The following is a 17382-nucleotide window of genomic DNA, read 5'->3' as shown; positions in this document are numbered from 1 at the left end:
CAATTTCTGGCACCGGTATCGCACCCAAATCTCCCTCGGTAAAGACCGAAGCAAAGAATTCATCTAATCTCTCCGCTACGGCTTTGTCTTCCCTGATCGCCCCTTTTACTCCTCGGTCATCTAGCGGTCCAACCAGTTCTTTTGCCGGCTTCCTTACTATGTGTTTTGGCCTCCAACGCAATCTTTTTTTCGAAGTCCCTCTTAGCCTTCCTTATCAGCGCTTTACATTTGGCTTGACATTCCTGAGGCTGTTTCTTATTATTTTCAGTCAGTTCCTTCTTCCATTTTCTGAAGGATTTTCTTTTAGCTCTAATAGCTTCCTTCACCTCACTTTTTTTCACGATTTTGGTTGGTTTTGAGTGTATGGGAATGATGGCTGCATTGGGGATTGGAAACAGAGATTACCCAATGACAATCCGATTTGTTGAGTGTCATTGCTCCACCCTCAACGTCATCACGTTGTGACGCGGGGGTGGGGTAGACACTCATGCGATCTTGCAACTACAAATTTAGAACGTTTGAGGTGCCTTTTATATATAGAGATAATGGTGAAATGTGAAAGGGGGAGGAAAGTAGAAGTCTACAGAGAAGGTAAGAAGGTAGAAATGGGGGAGGTAAAAGGGAGAATGGGACTGGAGATGAGAGAGTGCCAAGAGGGGTAGAAGAATAAGAGATGGAGAGAAGCGAGAGGGAGGAAGGTTAGATGGAAGAGAGAGAGAGAGAGAGAGGAGATGAAGTGACAGAAAGTGGAGAGAAGACGGACAGTTAAAGGGGGAGAGGGTGAGGAAGAGAGACAGGAGAGGCGAAGAACAGAGAAGGATGGGGAGGAGCAGAAGTGGAGAGACACAATAAGCGAGGGAGGTAGTGTGAAGGCTACAAAAGCAAGGATAGAGAGGAGGAGGAAGAGAGGAGGTGAAAATAAGGTAATTACTGAGAGTGGGGTGGAGAGAAGCAAGGGATTTGTGTTAGAGGAGGGGAGGGAGAAAAGCCTGGAAGAACATAATAGGATAAAGAAAAAAAAGAAATTGAACCTTTAATAAGAATAAACAAAATGACAACAGGATGACAAAATCTAAAGGAAATGCTGAGAGAATAAAATGGTGAAGAGGAAAACAAATTTTAGGGGAGAGGTAAAATGGAAAAAGGAAAATATGACCTAGTAAGGAAAGGCTAAAGAAATGAATACATCTAAATAAAAGAATTTTAAAAATAAAACAAAACAGAGGAGCACCAGTGCATCCGATGAAGAAGGCAGCTTAATTTGCAGCTTCCGAGACCATCTATTGGAATCCTGTGTTTTTTCGGGTCATCCACTTTCATAACCCGAAATTTCTTCCTAGAAACTACAGATAAGCTTTCATGACATTGAGAAATTGTAAAATTGCTGCAGTCAATATCCCGCTCCTTGCATCAAAAAGGTTAAAGCACAAATGACAAGCAGCTGACAACATGGTGGCAGATCAAAGGGAAAAAAATCTCTGAAAAACATAATGGATGAAATACCATCTCTCCGTGATCTAATGAAGGACAATCAGAATACATTACAAGAATTAATAGATGATGTCAGAGAAATTCATAATCAAATGGCACAGACTGAATCCCACACAGATGACTTGGACGCACACTGTGCAGTGAACAAGGAAAACCATATCAGCCTTGCAGACTAAATCAAATAAGTTATCTGCACTACGTAAAGATCTGGAATATTTAAACAATCACTCCAGATGGAACGATATCCATATCCTTAGAATCAGAGAAAGTATCAAGGACGCTGATCCCATCAAATTTTTGGAAACTTTTCTTCCTAACCTTCTGGATATCAAGTTCAATAAACTATCTGAAATCAAGTGTGCACACCACGTGCATCTTCGTGTCCAAATGATATTTTCCGGTACAATTAAGTTTTACTCATCCTACAAAAGACAAAGATCAAAGCACCTCTAATCTTTGAAGGGGCAAAAATCATGATATTTCCTTACCTCAACAAAGCAACTGTACAGAAATGCAAGCAGTTCCCGGCCTTTTGCGATAAAATAAAATCCTTCAGAGCACAACTTGGTCCGCTTTATCCCGCCTCTAATACTACTACTACTACTTAACATTTCTAAAGCGCTACTAGGGTTACGCAGCACTGTACAATTTAACATGGAAGGACAGTCCCTGCTCAAGCAGCTTACAATCTAAAAGACATGTGTACAATCTAAAGACAAGTATACAATCTAAGAGACAAGTGTAGAGTCAATCTGATAGGGCAGATAGATTGGGGGGCATACTATATTTCTCGAAAGGTTAGGTGCCGAAAGCAGCATTGAAGAGGTGAGCTTTAAGCAGAGATTTGAAGATGGGTAGGGAGGGGGCTTGGCGTAGGGGTTGAGGAAGATTGTTCCAGGCATAGGGTGAGGCAAGGCAGAATGAGCGGAGCCTGGAGTTGGCAGTGGTGGAGAAGGGTACTGAAAGGAGGGATTTGTCCTCTGAGCGGAGGTTACGGGCGGGAACATAGGGGGAGATGAGGGTAGAGAGGTAGTGAGGAGCCGCAGACCGGGTGCATTTGTAGGTAAGGAGGAGAAGCTTGAATTGTATGCGGTATTTGATCGGAAGACAGTGAAGTAACTTGAGGAGAGGGGTGATACGAGTATATCGGTTCTGGCGGAATATAAGACGTGCGGCAGAGTTCTGAACGGATTGAAGGGGGGATAGATGGCTAAGTGGGAGGCCGGTGAGGAGTAAGTTGCAGTAGTCAAGGCGAGAGGTAATGAGAGCGTGGACGAGAGTTCGAGTGGTGTGCTCAGAGAGGAAAGGGCGAATTTTGCTGATGTTGAAGAGGAAGAAGCGACAGGTCTTGGCAGTCTGTTGGATATGCGCAGAGAAGGCGAGGGAGGAGTCGAAGATGACTCCGAGGTTGCGGGCAGATGGGACGGGGAGGATGAGGGTGTTATCAACTGAGATAGAGAGTGGAGGAAGAGAAGTGGGTTTAGGTGGAAAGACGAGGAGCTCGGTTTTGGACATGTTCAGCTTCAGGTGGCGGTTGGACATCCAGGCAGCAATGTCGGATAAGCAGGCCGATACCTTGGCCTGGGTCTCCGCGGTGATGTCTGGTGTGGAGAGATATAGCTGGGTGTCATCAGCATAAAGATGATACTGAAAAACCATGAGATGAGATCAGTGAACCTAGGAAAGAGGTGTAGATTGAGAAGAGAAGGGGTCCAAGGACTCCAACAGATAATGGGATGGAAGTGGAGGAAGATCCATGAGAGTGTACCCTGAAGGTGCGGTGGGAGAGATAAGAGGAGAACCAGGAGAGGACGGAGCCTTGGAACCCAAAAGAGGACAGTGTGGCAAGAAGTAAATCATGATTGACAGTGTCAAACGCGGCGGATAGATCGAGATAGATGAGAGTCACAGTGGATAATACTACAAGACTGTTTGAGGATCCCTGTTATAAAAATTCCTAGATGGAGTTTTAACCTTTATCTCTGCAGGACCTACCTTTTCTCATATTTCAGGGTTAAAATACTACTCACGGATTCTTTCGTCCTCTCCAAGTTCCTCATTGACCTTGCCTAAATTGCTCCAGTATTATAATGTTCTTCTTCCACGTGATGCCATGAGGGGATAAGGACATGCTTTCTTCTTGGGGAGCCCTCCGCAACCAAAAACATTTTCGGGAAAAGCTGAATCTTTCTCGATATCGATTAAGAATCGCATGAACAGATACCTGAATACTCTGAAGAGAGAAATGGCCAGTAAATCGCAAAGACAACTGAAAGAGAAACAGAAGATGGCCAAAGACAAGATGAAGGACCATGCTGCAACTACCCTGTTGTTTACTGAGGTACAATTGGAGCAGATCACACAAGCAGTGGGCAAGGCATTGGGACCTAAGTTTCGCCAGGTTATTGAACGTTTAATCGGGTCTGGAAACTATTTTAGCTGATACCACGTGATGGACCGGAGGTGGAGGCTAGTGTCGTCCCTGGAGGACCAGGCCCCCCACACACCTCCACATTGGTAGCAGCACTTGAGCAGGTCAGAGAACACGCAGAGAAGCTGGAAGACCTAGAGAACAGGTCAAGGCGACAAAATCTGAGGATTGTGGGGATTCTGGAGTCAGTTGGAGAGAGAGTGCTAGCTTCAGAACTGGAAAAATGGATGGCCCAGGAATCTGTGTTATCAGATAGCCAGGGAAAACTATGCTTGGAAAGGGCCCTCCGTGTGGGCAAACGGCAAAACGACTCACACAGGCCTAGAGTAATACTTGTAAAAGTACATAATTACATCCATAAGGAGGAAATTTTGAGAGGATACCGCTTAAAAAAAAGAATCCCTGAAATACATAGGAGAACCAATAAAAATATTTCAAGACTACTCGGTGTCACTACAAGAGAAGCGCCGTCGCTTTACACCACTATGTGCAGCAGCGTCGTTTCATGTTGATATATCCAGCAATTTTGAAGGTTCAGGTGAATGGACACTGGCAATAGAGAATCCACAAAGCGTGGAGAACTCGAAGACCCACGGGACTCCTGGTTTTGAGCCCACTTTTCTGAATGGACACTGGCAGACATACCAGTCATTTGAGGCAGCAAAGGAGTTTGTAGCCAGCATTCAGGACTTTCCTGAGGAAGAGAGATGATTTGAAACAGCAGCTTGGAGATAATATTGAAGCGACTTATAACTTGGCCAAACACAACATCCAACTATGGGATTCAGCGAGAATAATCAGCTTTATGAAAACGGTTTCAAGAGAGGACTAAAGAACACTGAGGCCATGGCAGAAAAGATTAAACACAGGGAAGAATGGCGGTTGAGGCAAGCCACAGAGAAGTATAAATAAGAATGCCCCTCGCCTACGCAAGCTGACATCGTGTAAAGAGACTGAACTGTGGTTTTGGAGAAAAATTTGATATCTCCATCAGGAGTCGTAAGTTTAAACTTTGTACAAAGGGAGTATATACATGTTACAAGGTTGGGGGGGTCCAAAGCAAGTGAAGTGGTCTCTGAGAGGCAGCCACGTGGTTGGCTCTCTGCTGTTTGTAAGGGGAGGGGGTGGCAAATCTGGAGGTGCAACCAAGAACACCAATGGGGGGGATTTTTTTTGTTTTTTTTATGTGCAAGTGGGGGATGGAAAGAGGGTATACAAGGAATCATTTGCTCAGAAAACTCTTTGGGGGTGAGGCTGGGCGCCTCTAAAGTATTTAAATGTGTAATAGATTTGAATATGCAATATTTTATTGTTAATGTCAGCATGTAAAATCACCTCATGGAATATGGGAGGGATCACATCCCCCATTAAGAGATCTAAGATATTGAGAGCTCTCCAAAGCAGCAAAAGTGATATTGTATGTCTCCAGGAAACCAAGCTCACTGATGCTGAACATCTAAAACTTAAGAGGAGATGGCTGGGAGATGTGTTTTTCTCCTCATCAGGGTCTCGCAAAGGGGGCATTGCAGTATTAATTAGAAAATCTTTAGAATGCACCTCCCAAGTAATTTCCACTATCACACTTGGACGCTACATACTCTTAAAGTTGTGGGTTCAAGTAGGGATATATATCTCTTAGGAATTTATGGGCTCATGCCATTTGACAAAAAGTTTTTTCCTTTACTGCTGGGTAAATTGGCACCTTTCATGGAGTATCCGATACTGGTATTAGGTGATATGAACCTACTGATGGATCCTAGACAAGATAGCACAGCCAAACACTGTGAGTCGAGATCAGGTCGAGGAGTACTGTCATCTTTCGCACAATCACTAGGATTGGTAAACGCATGGAGACTATTACACCCATTAGAACGCACATTCACACGAAGATCCAGAGTACATGATACTATCTCCAGATTGGATTATACATTCGTGTCCCAGAGTTTATTTTCTGACATTGTAGAGGCAGATATAGGGGTGGAAGCCATCTCAGACCATTCTAGGGCATGGGTGGTGTTAGCTGCTCAATCCCACTACAAGTCCTCCTCAGGTTGTAGGTTCCCTTCCTATTTACTCCATTCCAAAGAATTTCATAAATTCCTACAAGGGGAGTGGGATGAATAAGGCAACTTTAATGCAGGGCATGTAGAAGACTCATGGCTATTCTGGGAAGCTGCTAAGGCAGTGATGAGGAGTAAAATCATAAGATATACAAGCCACAGGAAGAAGCAAGTGGCGGCAGAAGTTACTAGGCTTGAAAATCAATTGAAAAAAGCACAATTGCTTTATGCGTGGGACCACAAAGTGGTCATTAAAGATAATTTGGTGTCCATGCAGGTGGCATTAAATAGCTACATCCATGATCAAACTAACAGAAGGCATGCTTTATCAGCGCTATAAATTATATAGGTTTGGAAATAAGCCTGGACGTTTGCTTGCAAGGCTGATCAAAAACTGGGGAGGATCCAGAACGGTGTCCGCGTTGAAAGATCCGAAGGGGGGATTGACCAATAGAAGTGATCGTATAAAATCGATTTTCCATCATTTTCAAACCCTATATAGGGAAGAAGGCACCATAAGCATTCCCTTAATAAAAGATTTCTTAGCACAGCTGAACCTCCCAAAACTAACCCGATCTGGAGAGGAATTGCTGAATGCACCATTGCAAGCACAGGAACGTCAATTAATTATTAAGAATTTGCGCCCACTAACGGCCCCTGGGGCCGATGGGTTCTCAGGAGCCTTCTATAAAATTCTACACATTTCATTGTTAAAACCATTATTGGCTTACTTCCAATCAGTGGTAGAAATAAAGGAGCTGCCCTCTCATGCAAATACTGACCTAATCACTATATTGCCAAAACCAGGAAAACTGAAGGATGAGGCAGATTCCTACTGACCGATCTCACTCAATTTAGATATAAAAATCTTGGCCAAACTGTTAGCAAATCGGCTGGCAACACAATTGCCTAACTTGGTAGGAGACGAACAGGCTGGATTTGTGAGAGAGAGGCAATCTCCTCAACCCCCTCTTCCCTTAGTCCACTCTCTCAACCCTCTTACCCCTGCCTCCTTTTCTTCCATTTCCGAAATCACTGAAGAAACTTTACTTCTTCTTTCATCCTCAAAACTAACCACCTGCCCCACTGACCCTATCCCCACTCATCTACTCAACACTATCTCTCTCGCTGTCACCCCTTTCATCTGTCATATCCTCAATCTGTCACTTTCCACTGCGACTGTCCCTGATGCCTTCAAACATGCCGTAGTCACCCCACTCCTCAAAAAACCTTCTCTGGATCCTACCTCTCCTTCCAACTATCGCCCCATCTCCCTCCTCCCTTTCTTATCTAAGATACTAGAACGTGCTGTCCACCGTCACTGCCTCGACTTTTTCTTCTCAAGCTATTCTTGATCCACTCCAATCTGGCTTTCGCCCCCTTCATTCAACTGAAACAGCACTTGCTAAAGTCTCCAATGATCTATTCCTGGCTAAATCCAAAGGGCTCTACTCTATCCTCATCCTTCTCGATCTTTCTGCTGCTTTTGACACTGTTGATCACAGCCTACTCCTTGGCACGCTATCCTCACTTGGATTTCAGAACTCTGCTCTTTCCTGGTTTTCTTCCTATCTCTCTCAGCGTATTTTTAGTGTATACTCCGGTGGATCCTCCTCTTTCTCTATCCCGCTGTCAGTGGGTGTACCTCAAGGATCTGTCCTAGGACCTCTCCTTTTCTCCATCTATACTTCCTCCCTTGGTGCTCTGATCTCAGCCCACGGTTTTCAATATCACCGTTATGCTGATGACTCCCAGATCTACCTCTCCACACCAGAAATCTCGGCAGAAATCCAGGCCACGATATCTACCTGCCTGTCTGACATTGCTGCCTGGATGTCTCACCACCACCTGAAGCTCAATATGTCCAAAACTGAGCTCTTATCTTCCCACCTAAACCAACCTCTCCCCTTCCTCCACTCTCTATTTCTGTCGACAACACGCTCATTCTTCCTGTCTCATCTGCTCGGAACCTTGGGGTCATCTTCGACTCCTCCCTCTCCTTCTCTGCACATATTCAACTGATTGCTAAAACCTGTCATTTCTTCCTCTATATTGCCAAAATTCACCCTTTCCTTTCTGAGCACGCTACCAGAACCCTCATCACCTCTCGCTTGGACTACTGCAACTTGCTTCTCACAGGTCTTCAACTCAGGCATCTCTCTCCTCTTCAATCTGTGCAAAATTCTGCTGTACGATTAATATTTCGCCAAAGTCGCTATGCCCATATCAGCCCTCTTCTGAAGTCACTTCACTGGCTTCCTATCAGTTTCCGTATACAGTTCAAGCTCCTCTTATTAACCTATAAGTGCATTCACTCTGCTGCCCCTCACTACCTCTCCACCCTCATCTCTCCCTACACTCCTTCCCAGGAACTCCGTTCACTAGGCAAATCTCTCCTAATTGCACCCTTCTCCGCCATCGCTAACTCCAGACTCCGTTCCTTTTATCTCGCCGCACCTTATGCCTGGAATAAACTTCCTGAGCCATTACATCAAGCTCCATCCCTGGCCGCCTTCAAATCCGGGCTAAAGATCCAGGGCCGTGCCTAGGGTCTCTGGTGCCCTCCTGCAGACTATCAGTTGGCGTCTTATTTTCAAGGGAGATGTTAGAAAGGTGTTACGGGAAAATTAACCAGTGTTAAAAAAAGTTATATCTCAGGCAATTTTGAGAGCTACAAGAAGAGCGGCGAGGGTAAGCATGGTGAGGCGGCGCCCTCCAGAGGTCAGCGCCCCCCTGTGTTGCTTACCCCGCTTATCGTGTTGGCACGGCCCTGTAAAGATTTACCTGTTTGATGCTGCTTTCAATTCCTAACTTGTCACCTGCTCGTAACTTTTATCTTGTCTTCCTCTCTTCAATAGTCCCTTTTCCCTATGTGTCCTGTCTGTCCTTCCCTTATCTCTTATTTGTCCTGTCTGTCCTGATTTAGATTGTAAGCTCTTTTGAGCAGGGACTGTCTTTTCTTCATGTTCAATTGTGAAGCGCTGTGTACGACTGGTAGCGCTATAGAAATGATTTGTAATAGTAGTAATGTCAGGAAAATACTGATGGCAATGTCATATAATAGGAAGCAGGGTCAACACACAACAGCAGTTAGCCTAGATGCAGAAAAAGTGTTTGACAAAGTGAGGTGGGAATATATGTACCTGATATTAGAAAGGGAGGGCATGGGGGGTGGTTTCTAGATGCCATTAAAACTCTATACCATCATCCTAGGGCACAAATCTTAGTGAATGGAGAACGCACATCGAAGTTCCAGATACAAAGAGGAACTCACCAGGGCTGCCCCCTATCCCCCTTACTATTTGTGCTTTGCATCAAACCCTTGTTCTATTACGTATTGTGTTGACATTGTAAGTAGTATACTATGCCATACTTTGTATTGAATATTTTTACTGCTGTAATTGCTTACTGCTCATGCTTGATCTGTTCTTACTGTACACCGCCTTGAGTGAATTACTTCAAAAAGGCGGTAAATAAATCCTAATAAATAAATACTGACGAACCATCCTTTTTTTTTTTAAGAGAGCTACACCGCAATTAACTCATTAAACTCTGCCCTAACTATTGTAGGAGGTGAATTCAACCAGATTTTAGATCCAATATCAGACAGGAAATCCAATGGCACATATTGCCCTGCCAAAGCAACCTCTAGCAACTCCTTAAAAAAATCTTTTGGCTTAATAGACCCATGAAGACTGCTTAACCCCACTGCAATTGATTTTCCATTTTTTTTCACCTCCTGTTCTGTCCCCTGACAGCCTGGCACTAGTTATAGTGTGACCCTAAAATGTGTTAATGCCTTCACTGCTACTCTTACTCTTAAAGATCTTGACTGCTGCAGTCTTCACTGCTAAGATATATGTGTGAGCAATGCATTGTGTGTAATGTAGTTCACAGACAACGCAACCCCACTTGCCTGTCTGTATAAGATCTGTTACTACTGGTTGTGATGCTGCTTAGATCACTCCTCTGTCTCAGCCAAGCTTGGCTTCTTTGTTTACGTGCCAGCACTTCCTGGCCATTCTTACTATCTCTGTCCTGAGAGGTCAGCCAGGTATGACCTTTTCCTCCAATCAGGGGCTGCCCCCTAGAGCCGCCCTTGCCACTCGAGGGCAGGCTTTGTCCCTATTGGCCTTTCTACTCCTTCTTCTCTGAGTCTGTAAGAGCTTCTGGCTCTGCCCCCCCCTGTCCATGAGGAAGACAGTATCCATTTTGCTCCAGGACAAAGCAATGATCCTGTTGTAGCTCTGGAAAAGCACTAGTCTTTTCACCCTGAAAATGCCCTCCTAGAAGAGGGTACTGCACTCCCAAACACCTAACTCCGAGCGGCCTCTATCTGTGGAACTACTTTTCTTATCTCTGCAATGAGCTGATCCCACTTAAACGTCTACCTTCTCTTCACTGATACAGCTCATGAAACTACAGGGTTCCTTTGTGCTTATGAACATCTAACTGTGAGTAATCATCTATGTTATTCAATAAAGGAACTTCAGAAAAGAACAAGAGATTTAGGTGTGTTGATGTGCTAGGGGTTTATACTTCAAGATATTGAGACTTATAGCTAAATAACTCTTAAGAAACAGCTATACAAGTCTCGAGAGACTTGACACCTCCCCATATGGGTTATTCACATATTGATTATTTTTTAATATCCGAACAGCTGATGTCAAACATATGCTGAAATTCACAGTCAAACTATATTGGACCATTCTACAATTTCCATATCCTTATCTAATTTATCAACCTCACAAAATAAATATTCCTGGAAATTTAATCCCACTTTGCATAGAGATGAAACATTTACATCCTATATCAAAACAATCACAGAAAACTACTTCAAAGGTAACTGCACTACCTCATTTTCTCTTAATATTTGGTGGGACACAAAGCCATGATAAGAGGGGCTACCATAAATTACACAGTGGGACTAAATATACAGATCAAAAAATACTGAATCTGAAGCTGAAACAACACAGCTTGGAGCTAACATACATCTCTAACCAAGATCACAAAATCTACTCAGATCTTCAAAAGTTGAAATATAAATACAACTCCCTGCTGTCTAAAGAAGTTATGTCACATCTAGCTGCACAAACATCTAAATTTTATGCTGAAAATAACTGATCCAGTCACGCTAGTCAATTCTTAAAAACTAAAGGCCCCTTTCACCAAGCTGCGGCAAAAGGGGACCTGCACTGGCGTTGGTGCATGTTTTTGATGAGCGTCAAGGCCATCTTTTACCACAGCTGGTAAAAGGGTAGTCTCTCTTTTCTGTAGGAAATGGTCATGCGGCAAGTAAAGCACTTGCCACGTAGACATTTCGGGAGGGGGGAGCCCTTACCGCCACCCACTGAGATAGAGGCAAGGGCTCCCATGCTAACCTAGCAGTAACCGAGCACACCCGGGCACTACAAAAATAAATATATTTTTCTAGCGCTGGATATGACAGTGTGCTGGGGGTGGGAAGTACCACCAGGCTGCAGCGGTAGTCCTGCAGTACTTCCTGTTTAGCGAGCAGTAAACCCGCATTGGGTTTACCGCTGCTTTGTAAAAGGGGCACTTAGAGAAACAACTCTAGAATAGCACTCATCACAGACTCCAACAAAGCCATCAATCATACTGATGAAAAAATATAGAACAATTTATAAATTATTATCATTGTATAGTTCAGAAATTGATTTCTCTAGTTTCAAGTTTAGTGAATTTATGGATAATATTTCAACCAGCTCCCCCCCGCCCCGTAACCTATAGCGTGGTTATTCTACGTTCAGCTTGTCCTGACCTTATGCTCCAAGACTGCTTTCACAAATTATTCATCATGATGGCAACAGCTTCTCATAAGATCATCCTCCACTGGACGGACAACTTTAAACTCAAAGTGGTGGTCTCATTTGTGTGTCATTAAGAAATATGAAACAGCTAACTTTAATTTTCACAACTTTTCCCATGCTAAGAAAGTGTGGCTCCCCCTGGACAACTGCGAAAGCAATAACACCTCAATGAATAATTTATCTAAATATTCATATATATACCCCTACTATCCTTATTAGGTGGCTAACATCCTTCTAAAATCAGTACAGTATCTGCTTCTATACTGTGTACATAGCAATATTATTTCAAACTTTATATAATATTGCTTAACAACTTTGATTAACCCTGTTATTTGATGATTTATTAGGATTTATTTACCACTTTTTTGGAAGGTGGTGTACAATAAGAATAAATCAAACATAAGCACTAGACAATTATAATTCCAATATTTGAAAAACTGTCAAGATTATCACTTATGATCATTCATATATGGAGAATTTCTTGAATAAAAATATTTTAAAAATCCAAACAGAAAGACATCAAAAATAGATTAAGAAATAAAAGGTATGAAAATGTGTCATCCTGCTGTCAGCTGCCACCCAACAAGTGAGAAGGTTATGGTGATGGTGGCAGGCATGGGAAGAAGGGGTAATATCTATGTATGTGTGAAAGAATGGGTGCCAGCAAGGGGAAGAGAAAGGTAATCAACGCCAATCTGATGGGAGGAGGAGAAAATTCCCCTTCCTCCCCACCACTAATCTGAGCTCCCTACCTTTTGCCCGACCCATAAAAAACAAAAAAGGCAAACCACCCCTCTGCAGCTGCTATAGAAATCCTTAAATGAGCCTACATGGAGGAAATTTTAAATGTTCATACCATATGATATCACCTAAAAAGTGAAATCCCCCAGAGAAAGACATTTTCTAAATTAGGCTGGCTCCATCACTGTATTACTCAATAAAATATATTAATATAAAATGTTATGTTTTTAAAAATATATAAATATATAAAGCTTTACACAAAAATTATTATAGTGCTTGCATCATAAAACAAACAATTATCCCATAGTACAGCAGACCAGGTAACTGAGATGGAAATCTTACCCTGAAAAGTCCGCTGAATACTGCCCATAATCAAAGATATAAACTCTGGTTATTTGGCACAAAGTGAGGTATCCCAAGGCAAAGACAAAACAGTATCTGAAAGGGAAAATGGAAATCCTGGTTAAATTATAATGCATTTTAAGGAAATTAGAAATCCATCAAGTAGCATGTTTTCCCTTATACCTCTTGTGTCTGTTGGTGCTAAACCTGGGAAAACATCAGAGTACTGCAAACATTTATGCTAAATGCATATGGTTCTAGCATGCACACACAATAAAAACAGACTAAAATAAATTCCAGACAATACTTGTTACTATTTCCAATTTAACTCATATGATATTGATACATCTTAGAAAGATATAGATATAATAAAATCATTTGAAATATATGTAATCATCTGTATTTCTAGGGTACCTTTCAATGCAAGACATCAGGTCCATCACTAATCTAATATAATAATTTGTACCGTCAACTTTCTACGGCTGGCTGGCTGGCTGGGTTCATAACATCCTGACATCAGCAAGCCTCCAGCGATCCATTCACTATCACTGTCCTGCCCTTGCGTAAAGACGAAATGATGTCAGAGGAGGGCGGAACAGCGAGAGGGAAGGGAATGCTGGAGGTGAGCTGACATCAGGATGTTACCAACACAAGGCAAGCAAGTGAAGGCAACAGAACACTGAAGGGGAGGGGACATAAGCCCAACCTGCCTGCAGGGAATGCTGGATGGGAGGGCAGGGCAGAATCGCGGGGCACGGATGGGTGGATAGGGCAAAGAACAATAGCAGGACATGGAGGGGAGGACAGAATCAGGGGACATTGAGGTGAGGGCAGGGCAGAGGAGAATCGATGGGATGGGAGGAGAGGGCAGAATCGCAGGACACGGAGGGGTGGGGAGGAGAAATCACTTTGCCGAGAGCCTTAAAAACAATCACCATTACAAGATAGCTAGCACCCGTTTCATTTTTTTTAGAAACGGGCCTTTTTTCACTAGTAGTATTATAATATTTATCAGTATTCCTGAATATATGTAGAATTGTACAGTGGTGATAAGTAGTCCAGTACAATATATACTATTCTAAAGCGTTTAAAATCTAAGTGAATACCTAAGAGAAATCCATACAAAATGTCACAAGCAGTGTTAGTGTCAGAAACAGGATTCAAACTCTGGCATCCCTGGTTCTTTGCCTATTGCTCTAATCACTCACTGCCTTGTTAGGCCATCCCTTCAAAGTCAATAGCCACAGGCTAAAGAAACTATTAAGGAAGGTCACTCTGACCTAAGATGACATTAAATGGTCTCTAGCTGAATTTGGGGGAAGTTCACTTTTCAGTTTTAAGATGACACCTTATACAGTATGAACTAGTCATAGAATCATCTCCAGTAAACTGAAGAGAGTCACTAGTACAGCTCAATATCAAAACAAGTGGGACCCCACTGAACTAAGAGTGCCACATCTAAATAAACCACATCACTGGTTCTAAAAAAAAAAAAACCTCTACAAGTCCATCATGCAATAATGTTAAATCAGTTATGACCATACAACACATCACTGAATTATATCAAATACTAGTAAAAGAGGCCCATTTCCAACAGAAAGGAAACAGGCGCTAGCAAGGTTCCAGGGCTCCCTCCCCCTTCCTTCTCCTCCCCATCACCCTCCTCCCTCCTCTCCTCCGATTTCCGCCGCCCAGCACCTCCCTCCCTCTGTCTCTGTGGCCTCCGAGTGCAAGGAGGACGTGTACGGGTGCCCCAGCCCTTCGTACGTGGCAGCTGCTGATTAAAACGTTTTACCTCCTGCTCGGCCACCAACACTGAAGTCCAGCAAGTACAGGCGCCGCTTGTTTCAGCTGTTCCTCTGGTCTCGCCCTCATTTCCTGTTTGCAGACAGGCGAGACCACAGGAACTGCAGAAACAGAAGCGAAACCACAGCCTGTCTGAAGCAGCGTCTGTATTTGCTGAACTTCAGTGTTGGCGGCCGAGCAGGAAGTAAAACTTTTTAAACAACAGCTGCCACGTACGAAGGGCTGGGGCACCCGCACACGTCCTCCTTGCTGTCGGAGGCCACAGAGACAGAAGGAGGGAGGCGCTGGCCGGCGGAAATGGGAGGGGGGGCACGAACATCGGAGGAGAGGGGGGCATGGAAATCAAACGCGAGTAGGGCCGTTGCAGCCAGTGGAACTCGGACGATGGGAGTGGAGGGAGAGAGGGAGGAATGGAGGTTGGGGAACATAGAACTTGGGTGGCGTTTGGTTACTCACCTCCGGTGGCTGCTGCTGGGTTCCCTTCCCTCTCACTTCCCATTGGTCCGCCCTGTGACGTCATCCCTAGGGCGGACCAATGGGAACAGTGTTACGAACCCAGGTGTTACGAACCCAGGCATCCAGATGGATGTGCAGAGGTCCAAATTATTATATAGGATAGGGCCCTGTTTACTAAGCCACGCAACAGATGCACTAAGTTTTTAGCACGCGCTAAAAATTAGTACGCACTAATGCTAGAGACACCCATATATTCCTACGGGTGTCTTTAGCATTAGCATGCACTAAAATGTTAGTGCACCTGCTGCACAGCTTAGTAAACAGGACCCGGGAAGGGGCATAATTGAAAGGGACGTCCAAGTTTTGATGAGGACGTCCTCGCAAAACGTCCCCATTCAGGGGCGAGGAAACCCGTATTTTCGAAACATGATGGACGTCCATCTTTCGTTTCGATAATACAGTCAGGGACACCCAAATCCTGAAATTTGGTCATCCTTAAAGACAGTTGTCCCTAGACTTGGTCGTTTCTGATTTTCGGCAATAATGAAAACCAAGAACGTCCATCTCAGAAACGACAAAATGAAAGCCATTTGGTCATGGGAGAAGCCAGCAATCGTAGTGCACTGGTCTCCCTGACATGCCAGGTCACCAACCGGGCACCCTAGGGGGTACTGCAGTGGACTTCATAAATTGCTCCCAAGTACATAGCTCCCTTACCTTGTGTGCTGAGCCCCCCCAAAACCCACTACCCCCAACTGTACACCACTACAATAGCCCTTATGGGTGAAGGGGGGGCACCTACATGTGAGTACGCCTACCTGAAGTGCACTGCACCCACTAAAACTGCTCCTGAGCCCTGCATACTCCTGTAATGGGACCTGAGTATGACATCTGAGGCTGGCATACAGGCTGGCACAAAATATTTTGAAAGATGTTTTTTTGACGGTGGGAGGGGGTTAGTGACCACTGGGGGAGTAAGGGAAGGTCATCCTCAATTCTCTCCGGTGGTCATCTGGTCATTTCAGGCACCTTTTTGTGCCTTGGTCGAAAGAAAAACATAACCAGGTAAAGTCGTCCAAGTGTTCGTCAGGGACGTCCTTGTTTCTTTCGATTATGGGTTGAGTGTTAGGCACGCATAAGTCCTGCCTTGGAAAAGGTCCGAGGCGCTGTGGCTAGGTCGAAGGGCATTGCTTTGAAATGACGACCGAGCACTGCTAAGTGAAGAAAGCGCCTGTGGGGTGGCCAGATTGGAATGTGTAAATAGGGCTCTTTGAGATCGAGAGACGTCAAAAACACCCCTGGCTGTGCCGCTGCAATCACCGATCGGAGGGTTTCCATGCAGAAAAGCCGAACCCTAAGGACCTGTTGACGCACTTGAGATCTAAGACGGGTCCCCAAGAACCGCCCTTTTTTGGCACCACACAATAAATGGAGTATCGACTGCACCCTTTTTCTGCTGGGGATACAGGCTGGACGGCACCCAGCCGTTGTAAGTTGAGGAGGGTGTGTCGAATGGCCCGCACCTTGGCGGGACATTTGCAAGGAGATTCCAGAAAAGAGTCTATCGGACGAGCCAATTCTAACTTGTAGCCGACTCTGTTAACCTCCAAGACCCATTCATCGGATTTTACCCTGGTCCACTCCACCAGGAATAGGGAAAGTCTTTCCTCAATAACCGGATGGATAAGGACCAGGGCCTCATCATTGAGCGGACCTGGCTGCGAGCTGGTTTCTGTTACCGGAAAGGAAGGCCCCCCTGTCACCTCGAAAGGGCTGAGGCCTCTGAGAAGACCTTGCTCTCTGCAAAGAGGCCCCGCGACCTGGACAGTAACGCCGTGTATCCCTAAATTTAGGTCTAGATCCCGCCAGTCATACAAACTTGGACCTGTCCTCCAGGAGGCACTGGGCCTTACAGTCACCGAGGTCCTTCACAATCTGTTCTAAGTCTGTCCCAAACAAAAGCTTTCCCCTAAAAGGAAGCCTTGCTAAACAAGATAGAGGCCACGTCTGAAGCCCTATGCCGCAACCACAGCCAGCGACGCGATCCGCAAGGAAGGCTAAACCGGACTCCAAGGTCGGCAAAACAGCCACAAGATCTTCCGAAGAGGAGGCTTTCTGTACCCACGATAAGCATGCCCACGCCGCATAGGAGCCACAAACTGAGGCCTGCAGAGAAAGGGCCGCTACTTCAAGGACAGCTTCAAGCAAGTCTCCAACTTATGAT

General features: G+C 44.5%; 1 protein-coding gene across 2 annotated transcripts in view; it reads right to left on the bottom strand.

Annotated features, from left to right (window-relative positions):
* Positions 1–17382, bottom strand: part of MBOAT2 (membrane bound O-acyltransferase domain containing 2) — a 343260-nt gene that overhangs the window by 224603 nt on the left and 101275 nt on the right. For both annotated transcript variants that reach the window (XM_030198898.1, XM_030198899.1), the window contains exon 4: positions 12897–12992. In XM_030198898.1, coding sequence (XP_030054758.1) covers positions 12897–12992 — 96 coding nt within the window. The remainder of the gene's footprint in view (positions 1–12896; positions 12993–17382) is intronic.

The sequence above is a fragment of the Microcaecilia unicolor genome, chromosome 3 (assembly GCF_901765095.1).
Source record: "Microcaecilia unicolor chromosome 3, aMicUni1.1, whole genome shotgun sequence".
Lineage (NCBI taxonomy): Eukaryota > Metazoa > Chordata > Amphibia > Gymnophiona > Siphonopidae > Microcaecilia > Microcaecilia unicolor.
Note: the sequence above shows the minus strand (reverse complement) of the source record. Positions and strands in the feature narration are given on the sequence as shown.